The sequence below is a fragment of the Emydura macquarii genome, unplaced genomic scaffold, assembly GCF_026122565.2.
Source record: "Emydura macquarii macquarii isolate MOO-44397 ecotype Brisbane River unplaced genomic scaffold, CSIRO-AGI_Emac_v2 contig_3287, whole genome shotgun sequence".
NCBI classification, from domain to species: Eukaryota; Metazoa; Chordata; order Testudines; family Chelidae; genus Emydura; species Emydura macquarii.
This window is the reverse complement of record NW_027133424.1, coordinates 7,325,956-7,342,108: the sequence shown is the minus strand read 5'-3', so window position 1 is coordinate 7,342,108 and position 16,153 is coordinate 7,325,956. Positions and strand designations below refer to the sequence as shown.

At 49.9% G+C, this 16,153-nt stretch overlaps 1 protein-coding gene across 2 annotated transcripts; it reads right to left on the bottom strand.

Moving 5' to 3' along the window:
- Positions 1–725: 725 nt before the first annotated feature.
- On the bottom strand, positions 726–15,482 carry METTL13 (methyltransferase 13, eEF1A N-terminus and K55). Of its 2 annotated transcripts, none has more exons than XM_067532473.1 (8): positions 15,278–15,482; positions 13,585–14,338; positions 12,777–12,976; positions 7,357–7,552; positions 5,119–5,283; positions 3,670–3,885; positions 2,384–2,515; positions 726–1,483 (listed from the first exon to the last, which is right to left on the bottom strand). In XM_067532473.1, the coding sequence occupies exons 1-8, from the start codon at positions 15,428–15,430 to the stop codon at positions 1,209–1,211; spliced, it is 2,091 nt and encodes a 696-aa protein (XP_067388574.1). In that variant the 5' UTR covers positions 15,431–15,482; the 3' UTR covers positions 726–1,208. The 2 variants fall into 2 exon arrangements, with proteins under 2 accessions (XP_067388574.1, XP_067388575.1); XM_067532474.1 differs by having other exon boundaries at positions 15,300–15,414.
- Between the last annotated feature and the right edge of the window lie 671 nt (positions 15,483–16,153).

The following is a 16,153-nucleotide window of genomic DNA, read 5'->3' as shown; positions in this document are numbered from 1 at the left end:
CCTCACTGTGAAAACCTGGCACCTTATGTCTAGTCTGGATTTGCCTAGCTTTAGCTTCCAGCCATTGGATCTCATTATGCCTTCGTCTGCTAGACAAAGGAGCCCTTTAGTATCAGCAATCTTCTCCCAACCTGGTCATGCTCTCCAAGGCAGGAAGGGCCCAGCTGGGCTGCTTGCTAGAAAACTGATGTTCGTTTTTGGAGGGGTGGAGACTTCCACCTGTGTTCAGAAAAAGACACTTGGGAAGTCCTGTCCCTTAGCTGATCCCTTTACAGCTCAATAATAACCCACTCTGTCTCCAGCCAAGACATATCCCCTGCCTTTCCCATGTTGCTAAATGGGAGGGCAGAGCCCCAGTTGGAGATAATCCAATGCCCCTCACTAGCTCTGGTTTGTAAAGGCAGCAAAGTATGGAGGAAAAGTTTTGCAGAGTTCTTTGGAGAGGGGAGCACCTGGCTCAGGAGTTGGTCATGGGCTGCAGAGCCTTTCACTGCCACGTTCCCATTCCTAGTCTGTCCCATGCCAGAAGTGACTGAGAGGAGTCTCTGCTGAGAGCTGCTGGGACCTGTGAGCAGGTGGAGTGGAGTGGAGTAGAGTGGAGCAGCTGGCTGTGCAACGAAGGCAGCTTTCAGGCAGCCGGTTTCTTTCCTCAAGAAGGAAAAATCCCTCCAGATGGCAGAGGCCAGGTCCCAAAGAGAGGAGCGGCACATTTTCACAGCCTATGCTTAGGCAGAAAGCCCAGGGTCACTGGGATGTTTATTTTAAAAGCAGACAGCAGAGGAAGGCACTGCGGCAAACCATCCAGCGCTGGCCCTTCCACAGCCGTGAGGAGCCGAAGAAGAGCTAGGCCAGGCTCTGCTCCCCTGGGCAGCTGGCCCACAAGCTGCTCAGAGAAGGAACAGAACTTCTCACAGCCTTCACTGCTGCCTAGGAGACCCTTCCAGAGAGGGCAGGGAGAGCCCCGGTCCTTTCACTCCTGGCTGGCAGCCTCCCTTTTATCCCAGAGGGAGGCTTTGCCTCCAAGGATCCAGACTCCCCTCTAACAGGCTGTTAGAGACACACCATTCCTGCCCAAGCACCGGGGAGGAGTGGGTGTGAGGCGCTGCTCTTCACCCGCAGCCTCACAGTCAAGACGGCAGAACTGCCTTCAGCGCGTCTCGCCAAACTGAGCGCACAGGTGGGTAACCCAGGCGAGGCTGAGTGTCCCCTCACACGATCTTCACTGCCTTCAGCATGTCCGACAGGACGTAGGAGCTGTCCCACGCTTGGCCGGGCCTCCTCAGTGTCCTCTCCAGAGCCCTGGCTGTCTCCAGGAGCTCCGGGGCAGACAGCTTCCCCTCAGGGTGTGGCTGGCAGAACAGGATCTCATTGACTTCCCCCTCAATCCTCCGGGCGTAGAGCAGAGGGAAGACCTCCTTGAGGGCGGCCAGGACCGAGTCTTTGAGCAGGGAGTCTCGGCACACCAGATTGAGCACAAAGACACCTGGAGCAAGGGGGAAAGACCAGAAAGCACAAACAATGTTAGGAACTGGAACGGCAACCTGCCCCATCCTACTCCCCCACCCTCCACACCAACAGAGATGCTGCTCAGAGACTACAGATCCCAGCAGGCTGTACTGCAGCCAGATCAGAGCATCCAGGCATGCCGGGTTCCACGGTCTCCCAGCAGCACAGCCAGGCACAGGCTTCAGTCTGCTCCATTTATGCCCGTTAGGCGCAGCTCCTGAATTAACAGCAAGGAGGCGCCGCAGCCCTCATCTGGGTAGTCTGCGAGCACCACCATGAAAAGTCAATCAGGGGAGAGTACTGGCACACAGCTCAAACAGAGAGGCCCCGACAGGGCAGCCCTTGGGCCTGCAGCTAGTTAGCAGCAGACTCCGGGGTCTAACAGAGAGGTTAGTGACAGTGAATCACTGAGTGTGCACACGGCCAACCTACCATCCCTCATTGCATTAGGGAGCCGTTTCCTCCGTGAGCAGACCCGCTGGAATCAGCTGACCTATGCATGGAGCAAGGTACTGTTCATCCCGAGGAAAGGCACTGCGATCTGTCCCACGCCACCCTGGACTATCATTGAGCAGCTCCATCTGCATCCCCAACACTAAGCCATGGAGCCTTCCGTCAGAAGGGCATCATTACTTCGGTTTTACAGGGCGGGGCCCAAGGCATAGCTGTTGCTCCGCCACAGAGCGGCAAAACCAAGCACAGAACCCAGGCATCCTGCCACCTGCTGCCCAGTCTTCACCCCAAGGTCAACGCTTGTTCTCTTCAGCACTAAGAGACTCAAAGAGGACGCTGACACTTGCAGACTGTGCTTTGGGGGGGCAGGCGCCAGAGTGCAGCACCTGCACACGTGCAAGGCTGTCGGAGAGCCATTCCATACCTTCCGGTGCCAGGATGGTTCTAACCTTCTGCAGGAAGGACTTTTCCACAAAGGCTGCAGGTGGGCAGCTCATTCCCAGTGTGGGATCCTTGCTGTCTACATCAAACATGACAGCGTCATACCGGGCTGGTGCTGCAGAAGAAAGACAGAGCCCAGTTAGCATTCCTAAACAGCAAGGCAGGAGGCAGCCATTGCATCGGATGAGCCGAGCGCTGCTCACAGCCATCATCACTGGGGAAGTGGCGGAGATAAAAGGTGGAAGGTTAAGAAGGTTCCTCTGCCGTTTGCACAGCATCTTCCAGCCAAGAGGAGCTCTCAAAGGCTTTACGAATGAGTCTTCTCCCCTTCCACAGAAACACAGCCACCTCTGAGTGGGGCGTGGCAGCCGTTCAACAATTGACAGAGGATGCAAAGAACACTGCATCACATCGGAACTACAGGCAGCCAGAATTCAGTCATCCAGGCAAGAATTTGGCCACTTTCTGACTGTGCTGGGAGAGCTTGAAATGATCCCAATGCCATTTTACATCTTGCCAGGAAGATGAGTCCTCCTGCAGCACAGTGACCACCAGCAGCAGGCTGTGGCATTAAATCTGTAGGAACTGGGGAAAGAATGCAACCACGGACGCAATACCATCACTTTTTCTCAGCCCATGGGTTCTCTTTGGAAGTCTCCCATCCACACAGCAGCAAAGGATGACTGCTCAGCTTAAGAGAGCTGAAAAGATCATAGCTCATGATGCTGACGCTTGCAGGCGTAAGAGAACCGATTTTCTTCCATGCCATACTAACGGCACCTCAGCGCACACGTATGTTGCATACAAATTGAATGGCTGATGGGTAAAGCAGTGATGGGCAGGTGTGGGGGGGGACAGGGCAGGGGCTGAGGAGAGGGTGTGGCTCAGAATGAAAGAGGACCTATCACCAGAAGACACTCTCTTGGGTGGGGGTAGGACAATTAACAAGGGATGGGTACGAGTCAGAGCAGTTGTCCACTGAGGTAACGCATCATAGGATCTCCCTTATCACCACGCCGCTGGGAACTGCCTATGGGGAATCTCCAGAACAGTGCATCTCCCTGGCCCCTCATCCCATCCCTGGGGGGTACAAGGCTAATCAAGTGCAAGCAGCTTGGAAGATCAGCCTGGGGTTGTTGCACTCAGCGCCCAGGGTCGAGAAGCAAAGGGAATGCTGAGCACTGCTCTGCAGTGACCCTGGCTGGCAGCTACAGGGGTGGCTCCAATACTGTCCCCTCACGCCGTGCAGGAGCGGGCGAGCGTGATTACCCTCTGCTGCTGCCAGCTCAGCCACGTAGTCCAGGCCATCCGAGACATAAACCTTCATCCTGTCGCCTTGGGAAAAACCGAACCACCGCGTAGCCACCTCCAGCATGGACGGGTCGATTTCCACTGCCTCGACGCGGGACTGGCAGAAATAGTCATGGATGAAGAGAGGCAGGCTGCCCCCGCCCAGCCCGATCACCAGCACTGAGAGCCGGGCTCCTGAAATCAGGAAACAAGTGGGGAAATTAACCCCTACTGCAACCTCAAACCTCAGCGCTCCATACCATCCCCTGTGGGAGAACGCTGTGCTCAGACTCCACCCGCCATTGCATCCGGCTTGACTAGGCAACTGGGTCCCTGCTGGGATAGATCTAGGGTGTGGAAGCGGCTTCCTCATCATCCATCCTAGTCCACACTATATAACACTCACATCTTTAACCCTTTCCTTCCTACAGTTGGCTTTAGTTTGCTCTCTGCTGCCCCAGATGCACCCGCTCCCTGCCTGCTCTCCCTACCTTCTTGAGTGGATTTAGCTATTCAGCTTTTGGAGGGCAAGGTTTCATTTGAACACAGGCCACATCTGTCCCTCCAGCTGCATGCTGGGGTCCAGAAATGCACACCCCATTCCCCTTCTCCTCTGAGTCAGGGAAAGAACAAAGCTGACTGACTGTGGGTGACTGTCCATGGAAATTCATGCCACTGGCAACTCAGCTACTAAGGAAGATACATGTGTAACAGGGACGTACTTCGGCATGGGTTCGGGGCAGCCAGGGGTCTCCTGGCCAGCTGCCAGCTCAGCCCTTGACGTCCCCGTTGCTGTCATGGCCTCACTGGCTGGGGGAACAGCTGCCTGTGCACAGCTCTTGGAGCCCTGAGACAGCAGCAACGGCCTTTCGCGGAGGCTGTGGCTGTCTGCCGGCTATAAGGCTGTCAGCTGCAGAATGGGAACGCGTGGGGAGGAGAGGAGCAGGTCGGCAACTGTCGTCCTCCCCACCTTACAGACAGGGAACCAGGGCATAGACGAATTCAGTTCCACACATTCAATGTCAGCGCCAGGAACAGAAACCAGGAGTCTCCTGCTCTAACTACTAGCCTCTGCACCTCCTCTGTAACCAAAGGAACACGTGCTGTTTCTGTAGCCCCTTTCATGCTGGGGAAGGCTACGGCACTTTCCACACCGTGCCCAGATGGCACCACAGATTCACCCCCCGTCTCTGGGATGGGCAGAGGGGAAAGGACATGGACAAACTAGCACCAATAGCGCTGGAGAGGAGTCCCTGCGCCTGCCCTGCCTTTCAGTCACGATGGAGACCCTCCCTTAGCTCCACTTGACCCTGAGCTGACTAGATGAGGTACAAGTGCAGGGAAGACTCCTGGGTCAGGTCCTGGGGATTCGCCCTCTCCTACAGTAGGGTCAGGGGGAACATTTCTCTTTGCTCGCAGGCCTTGCACCTGGTAGGAGTTCAGGGTTTCTCAGCAGAGACAGTCCCGCGACCATGGCCTTGTGGTGTTCACAGCAGAGATAGCTCTTGTCAATGGCCTGGCCAGCTGACATCAGGGGGGCCTCGGAGGAGCCAGACGCCTGTTTCCTCTTGTCCTTCTTCCGCTTCTTCTGGCCTGAACGACAACACAAGAGACATTAGCCAGACACACAGGCAGACTTGCAGAGGGGCTGGCATACTCTGTACACGTCATCTCCAGACGCCCCCTCCTTCCCTGCAGCACGGACTCCATCACCCTTCCCCTTTACAAGTCCCATTCAGCCTGGAAAAAAGTATTTCAGAGCACTTTTACCAAGGCAGCTAAGACTTTATGGGTGGCTGCCAACAGGAAAACATGGGGTGCCCTGTTTTGGGTCATGGTCTCATTCTCTCGTGTCATTTCAACTGGGATCTTGTGATTGCCTAGAGGCATGTCCTCTTCTGTACTGTCATGTCAGGGTGTAACATCAGTTTTCAGTCTCTCTGACTCTCCCTCCTTCTTAGGGGTTTAGTTTTGTCCGTGCCTTAATGAATTAAATGCTGCTCCTGGCACTTGTAAGATAGAGTCAGAATGGAGATGACCATCCATCTCTCAAGTTCCACTAAACATTCTCACTGCTAAGTAACATTCAGCTTGGGACTCTACATCTGGTCATAGTGAAGAACTCCAGCCTTCACTCAGCTGAAGGAGGAGGAGGAATGAACTGGGAATGCTGTGAGGAGCACTGGGAAGGAATTCACAAAAGGAAAACATAGCATGAACACCAGAACATGTTTCCTCTCAGCAAAAGGTGCAGGATTGGACTGTGAAATAATCTCTTTAGCATACCAGCTTCTCTGAGCAGGGCCCGTCGTTGCTGATCTTTGGAAAGCGCGTAACATACCATGGGCACCACTGTAAATAAACAATAAAGGCAAGTGGTGGAAGCCCCATCCTTGGAGTCCTTTAAGATCAGAGAGGACGAGGAGCTGGAGAACATATTCATAGATTTTAAGGCCAGAAGGGACCATTGTGATCATCTAGTCTGACCTCTTGCACATCACAGGCCACAGAAACTCACCCACCCTCCTGTAATAGGTCATAACCGCTGGCTGAGTTACTGAGGTCTTCAAATCTTGATTTAAAGATTCAAGTTACAAAGAATCCACTTTTACTAGTTTAAACCAGCAAGTGACCCATTCCCCACAGTGCAGAGGAAGGTGAACACCCCCCTCCCCCCCGAGTCATTGCTAGTCTGACCTAGAGGAAAATTCCTTCACAACCCCAAATATGCCAATCAGGTAGACCCTGATCATATAAACAAGACCCCCTCCCCTCAGCCAGACACCTGGGAAAGAATTCTCTGTAGTAACTCAGAGCCCTCCCATCTAGTGTCCCTCTCTGGCCGTTGGTGGTATTTGCTAGTCGCAGATGCGGATGAGTCACATGCTATTGCAGGCAACCTCATCACATCATCCCCTCCATACATTTATCAAGCTCAGTCTTGAAGCCAGCTAGGTTTTTTCCCCTCATTGCTCCCCTTGGAAGGCTGTTCCAGAACTTCACTCCTCTGATGGTTAGAAACCTTCATCTAATTTCAAGTCTAAACTTGTTGGTGGCCAGTTTATATATAGTTGTTCTTGTGCCAAGACTAGCCCTTAAACACCAAGAAGGGAGAGGAGTTGTGTAAGTTATCGCCCCTCAGCCATCATTTTGTTCGGCAAAACAAGTCAAGCTCCTTAAATCTCCTCTCATAAGGTAAGTTTTCCATTCCTCTGATCATCCTAGTAGCCTCTCTCTGCACCTGTTCCAGTTTGAATTAATTTTTCTTAAACATGAGAGGCCAGGCTTGTACACAGTATTCCAGATGAGGTCTCACCAGTGCCTTGTACAACAGTACTAACACTTCCCTGTCTCTACTAGAAATACCTCGTCTGATGCATTCTAGGATTGCATTAGCCCTTTTCATGGCCACATCTCACTGGTGGCTGATAGTCATCCTGTGGTCGACCAATACACCCAGTCTTTCTTCTCCAAAGTGGCCCCTGGGAGGAGCTAGACATCACCCAATGTGGTTGTTCCATTTACTCTCATGATGTGCTCACATTGTGTTCCAACCTGCATATTGCTGCCCGGAGCCATCCAACAGTTCCTTGATCTCCTGCAACTCTTCCCAGCCCTTTACTGTGCTACCCACGCCCTGAGAGTCTCTCCCAAATTCCTATACACCTTTGGGGGGTGCACTCGGCAGCAGCCTGGCTTCTGACTGCACCACATTCCTGTTGCTGAGGAAGATGAGCCGCCGGAAGTAGTGCATGTCGTCCCCCTTCACGTCCTCGATGAGATATTCCCCACTCATGGCACTGGTGTCCCGGTGCTGAATGGTACGGACCCCGATGTCCCCACCCACAGAGAGAAATGGCACCTGAGGGAGAAAGGAAAAAAAAACAGGGGCAACTAATTCACAAAGAAGAAACCAGAGAGCTTTACCGAGAGAACCAAAGGAAGCTCTGCCGTCCCAGAGACCGCAATAGAACATGGCACCAGAACAACGCTGCCAGCAACACAAGGCAGTTTGTTGCTTTAATCTGGGTTATGCAAACTTTCGGATCCTCTCCCACCTGTGACCCCTGTCTAGGCCAAAGCACTAGCAGTGCATTCCGGCTCAAAAGCCCCCTGCTCAGCATGATGGTCCGAGCAGCTGCTATTTGGACACAGATGCTGATGGGATTCAGAACTTGGCTTTCAGGCCAAAGCAAGGGTCTGCTCTGATTTCAGTGGTGCCAAAACAACTAAATAAACAAACCAAATTGCTCTCTCGATTTTTGTCCAATGTGGAAAGATTCTTAGGAGATCAGCTGTTCTTGTGAGAATTCTAAGGTCTTGGCTAGAAATCTCATGAAAGATTTCAGCTGCATCAGAACCGGGCCCAGAACCAGATCTGCAGGGGCAGGTCCAGACCTGGGGATTGGAATCGGATTTCCCGAATCTACTGAAATCTGAAAGGCAGAGAGATTAGAGAATCCGGTTTTACCTGGTCTCCTGTACTTTTGCCTTTGACAGTAGACAGAACAGTTTCACAGAATCACAGAAATGTTGAACTGGAAAGGACCTCGATAGGTCATCTAGTCCAGTCCCCTACATTGGGACAGGACTAAATATTACCTACACCATCTCTGACAAGTGTTTGTTTAACCTGTTCTTAAAAACCTCCAAGGATGGAGATTCCACAACCTCCATAGGTAATTTGTTCCAGTCCTTAACTGCCCTGATAAGAAATTTTTCCGAATGTCTAACCTAAATTTCTCTTATTGCATTTTAAGCCCATTACTTTTTGTCCTATCCTCAGTGGATAAGAACAATTTATTACCCTCCTCTTTATAACAACCATGTACGTGCCTGAAGACTGTTATGTCCCCCTTCAGTCTTCTCTTCTCCAAACCAAACAAACCCAGGTTTTTCAATCTTTCCTTGCAGGTCATGTTTTCTAGACCTTGCATCGTTTTTGTTGCTTTCCTCTGGACTTTCTCCAATTTGTCCATATCATTCCTGAAGAGTGGTACCCAGAACTGGACACAATATCCAACTGAGGCCTTATCAGTTCTGAGTAGAGAGAAAGAATTACAGTACTTCTCATGTCTTGCTTACAACACTCCTACTACATCCTAGAATGATGTTCACTTTTTCTGCAACAGTATTACATCGACTCATACGGAGTTTGTGACCCACTATAACCCCCAGATCCTTTTCTGCAGTACTCCTTCTTAGGCTATCATTTCCATTTTGTATGTGTGCAATTGATTATTCCTTCCTATGTGTACTACTTTGCATTTGTCCTGGTTGAATTCCATCCTATTTATTTCAGACCATTTGTCCAGTTTGTCAAGATCATTTTGAATTATAATCCTATCCTCCAAAGCACTTGCAAACCCTCCCAGCTTGGTATCATCCAAAAACATTATCAGTGTACTCTCTATGCTATTATTCAAATTATTTATGAAGATACTGAATATAACTGGACCCAGGACAGATCCCTGTTTGACCTACTAATACTGAGTCACAATAAACTATTCCATGTCTCCTCTTAAGAAGCCACGCAGAGCCAGATGCATCTTAGGAATTGGAAGGATATTTGCAGTAGGAGGTTGAGAGATGTGAGGGGAGAGCAAGGAGAGGACAGGTTTGTGTGGCATAGTAGTTTGGCCAGTGTTTTCACCATTACCACTGAGTTATTAGCTGAAATGCAGGAAACAAGTCATGTCAATAATACAGGTTTTATAAGATGCTGAACGGTTCAATCCTCAGCAAGGAGGGGGGAAAGGTGCAGAAAGAGACAGAAGGCAGAAAGGATTCAGGCCACGAGTTGCAAATAGGGCTAGTGATTTTGGGTGCCCAACTTGAGACCACAGTGGATAAATATCAATGATTTTTTTTTTAAACAAACAAAAATCAGATTTTTTTTTTTTAATTTTTTTTTAAATCTGGGAACAATTTGAAGAAATTCCTTCCCTGAGTAAAAAAGGAAAACGTGTCAAGTGTAAGCAGTGCAAGAACGAGATGCAGGGCCTAGTTGCAAGAATGAAACATAATGAAAACTGCTTATTGGGAGAAAATGATGTGGATGAAGATGTGGATATGTCTGAAGAACAATGTGGATCAAGTGGTTAGTAACTTTAATAATTCAATGCATCATTCTTCAAGACTCTCTCTATGTCTTTTAGTATAAGTGTGATTTAACAAGTAAATTCCCAAGCTGTTTGCTATGTTGAATGTTATTAGAAAAAAAAAAGTTTATCTTAGCTAATCCTTATGGCTTATTTAATTAGGTAACTAGGTTTAGAATCTATCACCCAAGTATACGGTACAAAAAGCAGCAGTAAGAGAAATCTAGAATAGCCAGTTGCCACTGGGTGTCATTTTCTTATTTTATATTACATAATACATGACCCTTATTTTGGAACATCATTGTCACAGACCATAATGGTGAGGCCATAAGTCTATTACCTATTTTACTTCAGCATGACTCAGCTTTCCCAAGGGAACCCCATCCTGTACTGGTCTTCTCAAAAAACAGACGTGCCAGTGAGTTCCATGGGACTTGCTCCAAAATTAAGAGCACTCTAAGTGCAGTCAGTCTTAGCTTTTTTGCTAATTTGGAATCAGATCTGCATCCTTGCTGAAAAAAATGTAAATGATTAACTGAATAAAAGAGTGAGAAGAACGACTATTCAAAATCATTTTTGAATTTTGTTTCAGGATCCAATTTAAGCATAAGAGACTTTGACTGTAACTGTCTATCTGCAGCAACTTCAGAATCATCCATTGGTACTTTTAGCAGGAGTGCTGCAACTAAAGGTATTTCAGACAACAAAGTATCAGTAGCAAGCAAAAGATTCCAGTAAAACCACCACCATGGATGGGTTTGTAGTAAGGACCAGCCAATAACAAGACTCCATAGATGAAAAGATTGCTCAGTTCATTTATGCCACAAATTCTCCTTTTCGCATTGTTAACAATAAACACTTCATTGACATGGTTGAGTCCTTATGACCAGACTACACTCCACCTGGTAGAGCAGACATTGGTGGAAGGTTGCTAGATACAATCTAAGGAACTTGAACAGTGTGCAAGAAATACTGAGGGGAAATTTGCCAGTTTAAGCCCTGATAGGTGGAGCAATGTACACAATGATCCAGTAATATGCACCTGTGTGACAACAGAAAATGGGGTTGCATACCTTTCAGAAACAATAGATACATTGGGAAATGCCCACACAACACAATATTTAAAAGAAATGGCAGTGAAAGCTGTAATGAATTTTTGTTCACAGTTTAATTGTCATGGACAATGCTGCAAACATGGCAAAGATGAGAAGATACTTAGAAGAAGAAATGGAAGGATACTCTTAACAACAACATATGGCTGCAGCGCCCATTTAACGCATCTTTTAGCCAAAGACTTAAGTACGTCTTCTCCAAGAACAAAAGAAAATGTTGTTGAAGTCGCAAAATACTTCCGTAACAACCATTTTGCTTCAGCTTCACTGAAGAGAGCAGGAGGATCCAAACTAATTCTCCCTCAAGATGTTCGGTGGAATTCTGTGGTTGATTGTTTTGAACAATTTATTAAGAACTGGCCTAGTCTCATAAAACCATATCCATAGCCTTCAACAAACTTCAGAGAAATTGTTGCTGCATCGCTGATGCTGAAGTGCCTTTCAAATTTTGACAAGAGACAATGAAGAAAGAAATACCTCACCAGAAAGTAAAACTACAGGCAATAAAGAAGCAAATGGATCAAGCACTAAATCCACCTCATTTTCTTGCAAACATTCTCGATCCCAGATATAAAGGTAGATGCCTAACTTCTGAAGATGATGCTGCTGCCATGGCATGGGCATCTCAAAATCACTCCTCAGTTATGCCACTCACAATAAATTTCAGGCTGGAACAGAACTATTTAAACAGTACATGTTTACTGATGATGTTTTGAACAAAGTCACTCCCCTGAATTGGTGGAAATCATTAGTCAGGCGCCTTGAAACTGAGTTCCTTCAACTGCTAAGCCAACTTTTCACAGCAGTAGCTTCCTCTGCAAGCACAGAGAATATTTTAATTGTTTGGTATTATTCACTCAAAGCTAAGAAATCGACTGGGAGTTGAAAAAACAGAAACTCATTTCTGTTCCAGTCTATGAATAAAATTGACAGTGGGAGTAGGGAAGATGAGAGCTAATTTTAGAAGTTTTAAGGACAGCGTACATTTAGTGTTGTGATGACTTGTCTACTAGAATTAATAAAATTTGAAAATTAAAAAAACAAAAAGTTTAAGGACAGCCAGCAACTCAGAAGACTGCTGCAATTGCAAACGTGAAACATTTATGTAACATTTAAGATTCGGTTTAATAAAATATAAGTTCTATTGTGTTTGTGTGTATGATTTAGTTCTTACCATTCCTAATGTACTGCTGCTGCATCTGCAGCTTGACACAGGTAATGAAAATTATGCACTATTTCCTAAATTAATGAAAATCAAGTGATCTAAAAAAATTACACAAAGTATACCCTCCTAGATGTTGTACTGAGTTGTAAATTAACATGTTTTGGTGATCAGATTTGCACCATTATTTAAGAAATGTGAAGGTAGTATCAGTGGGAAACTTGATTTAAATCAATTATTTTCTCTTGGTGATTTAAATCATGATTTAAATCAATGATTTAAATCGCCTTGATTTAAATCAATCCACCCTGCTTGAGACACCTCAAAAGTGCCTGATTTTTAGAAGGTGGGCATCTCAAATTGAGCCCCTCAAATGTAGGCATCCAAAGCCTCAGGCTACAGGAATAAGATGATTGGAGCTGGAGCAGGGAGGAGAATAAAGCAGCAGCTAGATACTGGGCTGCATTAAGCCCCAGAGCTGAATCCCCCTTGACTGTAACCAGATCAAATTTTGCAGATGGAGCCCACTTCCTGCTGGGAGGAGAACACAACTGCACCGAGAGACGGAAGGTGCCATGCTTTGGCAACAGAAAGCAGCAGAAGCCTCCACAGTAAGAGCAAGAGCGTGGCTATGGAGATGCGGGATGCAGGCTGGTTTTGCAGCTCTGCCAAAGGAGATGCCTGAACGTAGCGGCTGGGAAGAGCGTTTACCTGCTGATGGGATGGGAGGCCGGGCGGCGCCAGCTCCATCACTTTTCCGGACAGCTCGGCCTGGATGCCTTCCATCCCTTCATAGTGCTGGTCTCTGTGCAAGGCCACCGCTATTAGCCGCCTGAAGCCTGCGCTGGCAGCCAGCTGCTTCTGACCCATCTCCGTCCCAAAGAGCCACTCCGTCTCTCTGCCCTGCGGTACTGGAGAAAGGGGTCACACAATCAGGAGAGCAGAAGCCAAGGCGGTAGACATGGACGGTGGGAGAACTGAAAACTAAATGTTTCTGGCTTCCTGGCCGCCCTCACTTGTGAAATCAACAAGAGCCTTTCAGCCTGGCTGCTGGAGAGTCATTCAGCCTTCCCACTGCTCCCTCTAATGCCCCCCTCCAAGCCTGTCCCCTGGAACTGCGGGGGAGGAAGGGAGCGGCAGGGAAACCTGCCTGTGTTTTAATGAAAGTTTCACCCAGTCTGTAATAGGTTTGGTGAAATATTTCATTCCACCAACTTGGCGTTTTCCAGCAAAACTGAGTTTAGTTGGAAAATCTCCGACCACCGCTAGTGCTGAGCGCCCAGTAACTGCGCCATGGAAATGAATGCGAGCTGTTGGGCGTTCAGCACGCATGAAACTCAAGCCTATGTTTATTATACTTAACCAGGGCTTAAAAGCCTGACGTTAGACGCTTGCAGTGAAATGCTGACCCCGCTGATGTCAATGGGAGTTTTTCCATGGACTTCAATGGGATCAGGATTTCATCCCCTTTTTGAACATCTTAGCTAGAGAAATATCCTCCAGGAGGAGCTGAACTCACTGATGAAGATAGCGAAGTGATTGTCCCGGCAGGGTTTTACTGAGGGGCTGTCCACCACATGCAGTGTGTACCGAGGTTTCCCGGTGTCTGCGTCACACAGATCTAGGGAGACGTGGCCCATGCTGGGGTGTTTATTCAGCTGGTTGCGCAGGAGAGCGTACAGCTGCCTCTCCTTTACTGCCTCGACCAGACGCTCAGCACTCTCCACCCGCACAGGCTTGTCCTGCTCCTCAGTGCAGATCTCGAAGATCTGCCGAACTGAACCAGGGATTTTCTTGAACTTGGTCATGACGTAGACGAAAACAGGCAGGACAAACTGACACTCCGCTGCTCCGTCCTCGTTGCCTGAGACCTGGTGAACACGCACCAACCAGCCTTCCTGGGAGAAGTACCCAACCGCCTTCTTCACCACATGCGCCTGGGCCAAGGAGATACACAGGTAGCGGCCTCCAACCTGTAGGACCCGGCCAATCTCGGCAAACATCCTGTTCACCCTTTCGAGGGTAGCCTCCTCTTCATCAACCAGGATAGCATCCAGGGTGCCCTTGTCCAACACCACCTGGAACTGGGCATCCTGGAAATCCATCTGCAGCATGTCCATGAGCAGGTAGCTCATCTTCGGCCTCTTCTGCGCATTCCGCTCCCTCATTTGGTTTATCACCACCTCGCTGATGTCCACGTTCACGATGTCCTGGTAGCCTACGTCATACATCTGCTCGCTCAGTTCGGAGTTGCCGCAACCCACTACAAGAACCTGAGAAAGTGAAGAGATAATGATTTCCCTGTGGATATGTAACACACCCATTTATCCCAACCTGCTTTATAAACACACACACCCCCATGCATGGATATCAGGAACCAGTGGGTTCTCTGGGAGATAAATCTACCCGGATCACTCACTAAACATCACTCTGGGATCTTGTGATAAATGGAATCAGGGGGATTCGCCACAAGCAGAGGAGGTATTTGACATGTATATGTTAGACACACACACGCATACAGAGGAATCCTTTCCCCACCACTGCATGAGAGCTGCACTGGGGTGGAAGACTCGTGCACAGCAACCAGTGAATTCAGCCAGATGTAACCTGAGCAGCACATGGAAGTCAGGGAGACAGGGCGTGATTATTGGAGCTCGATGGTAGCCAGGACAAGGGGAGCCATAGCTCAGCTCTTCCGAGAAGTGCCATGGGATCACGGGTGACCACAAGTAGTCGGGATCTTGGTTGCATCTACTGGTCACCACCTCCCAACCCGAGACTGGGCCTTTACCTGAGCACTAGGCAAATCAAGTAACATATGGAGGAGAGCCAGATGGAAGGGAGGGATAGGGGAGGGATGGGGGGAGAAGCGACTGAGGGATGGGGCCTGGGAGAAGGGGCAGGGCCACGGAAAAGAGGCGGGGCCAGGGTGGGGCCTCAAGGAGAAGGGCGGACTCCTGTAGCCCGGTGTCCAATGGAGAGACCCACCCTATGTAACCCAACACGTGTCACTTTCCCCTGGGTTATCCAAGGTGCACGGCCTGGCTCGGGGCCCAGGACTGGCCCCCACCGGACGCACCCTCTCGGCTAGGCAGCGCCGGCGACACCTACTCGTTAGGACGGTGCCATCTGAGCGGTACCCCCACCCGCTCGCCCGCAACTCCGGTCGCCGGTGGTGTCCAACGCCCGCTCCAGCCCCGCCCCGCGCTAACCTTGTCGCGGGGCCGCACGTACTTGTGCAGCGCCGTGCACAGCTGCGTGTAGCCGCCGTACCACTCGAAGGCGCGCGGGCCGCGCTGCTGGAAGAAGCGCTCCCAGTACAGGGCGGAGCCGAACTCCCGCGCGCTGCGGGGCAGCAGCGACATGGTGGAGGTGGAGCACGCGGGACTCCTGCGGGCACGGCACGGACCAGGGGACTCACCCCCACGTGGGTCCGCGCGCGGGCGGTCCCCCTTTACGTGCCCCTACCTCCGCGTTCGGACTCGGTCTCGGTCGGACCAATCCCAGGCCCATTAGGGCGCACCGACGTGGCAGATCATTGGTTGCCTCTTTTTTTCCGGCTGTCTTCCCATTGGCTCATTATCTTCGCCACGTCACACGTGCCCTCGCCAGTAGGAGTTTGACAGGGTGGCGGGGGCATCCCGGGCGAGGAGGGATCCCGCCACACGGGCGGAGGGGACCGCCAGGGCACTGGGAGGCAGGGGCAGGGGGATCCCAGTGCAAGGGGCTGGGAGACAGGGGGAATCCCAGGACAGAGGCAGCAGGGGATCCTGATGCTGGGAAACAAGGGGGCCCGCCTAATGCCCAGGATGGAGGGGCTGGTGTGGTGCTCTGCATTCAAACAAGACACAGCCGATGGGCACTGCCTGAGCGGAAGTCTCCCCCTCCAGCATAGGGGGCGTGGACGAGGAGCTCTGTGTGGATCCAAAGCTGGTCTTTCTCATCCACAGAAGTTGGTCCAGTAAAAGGCATTACCTCCCCCCGCCTTGTCTCTTTAGCAGGCTGTGCAAGCTAGTAGTATGTTGCATGCCCGCCCCAAAAACTAGGCACTGATTCAGACCCATATGTGTGGGGGCAGACTTTCTTCG

What these genes read in the sequence shown, in the direction of transcription:
- METTL13 (XM_067532473.1), bottom strand. Translation starts at nt 15,430, where the DNA reads ATGTCGCTGCTGCCCCGCAGCGCGCGGGAGTTCGGCTCCGCCCTGTAC. An exon ending in GCCTCCCATCCCATCAGCAG is followed by an intron (nt 7,553 to 12,776) that starts GTAAACGCTCTT and finishes TTTCTCCCTCAG; the next exon opens with GTGCCATTTCTCTCTGTGGG. An exon ending in TGAGCTGGCAGCAGCAGAGG is followed by an intron (nt 2,516 to 3,669) that starts GTAATCACGCTC and finishes TTTCTTCTGCAG; the next exon opens with CACCAGCCCGGTATGACGCT.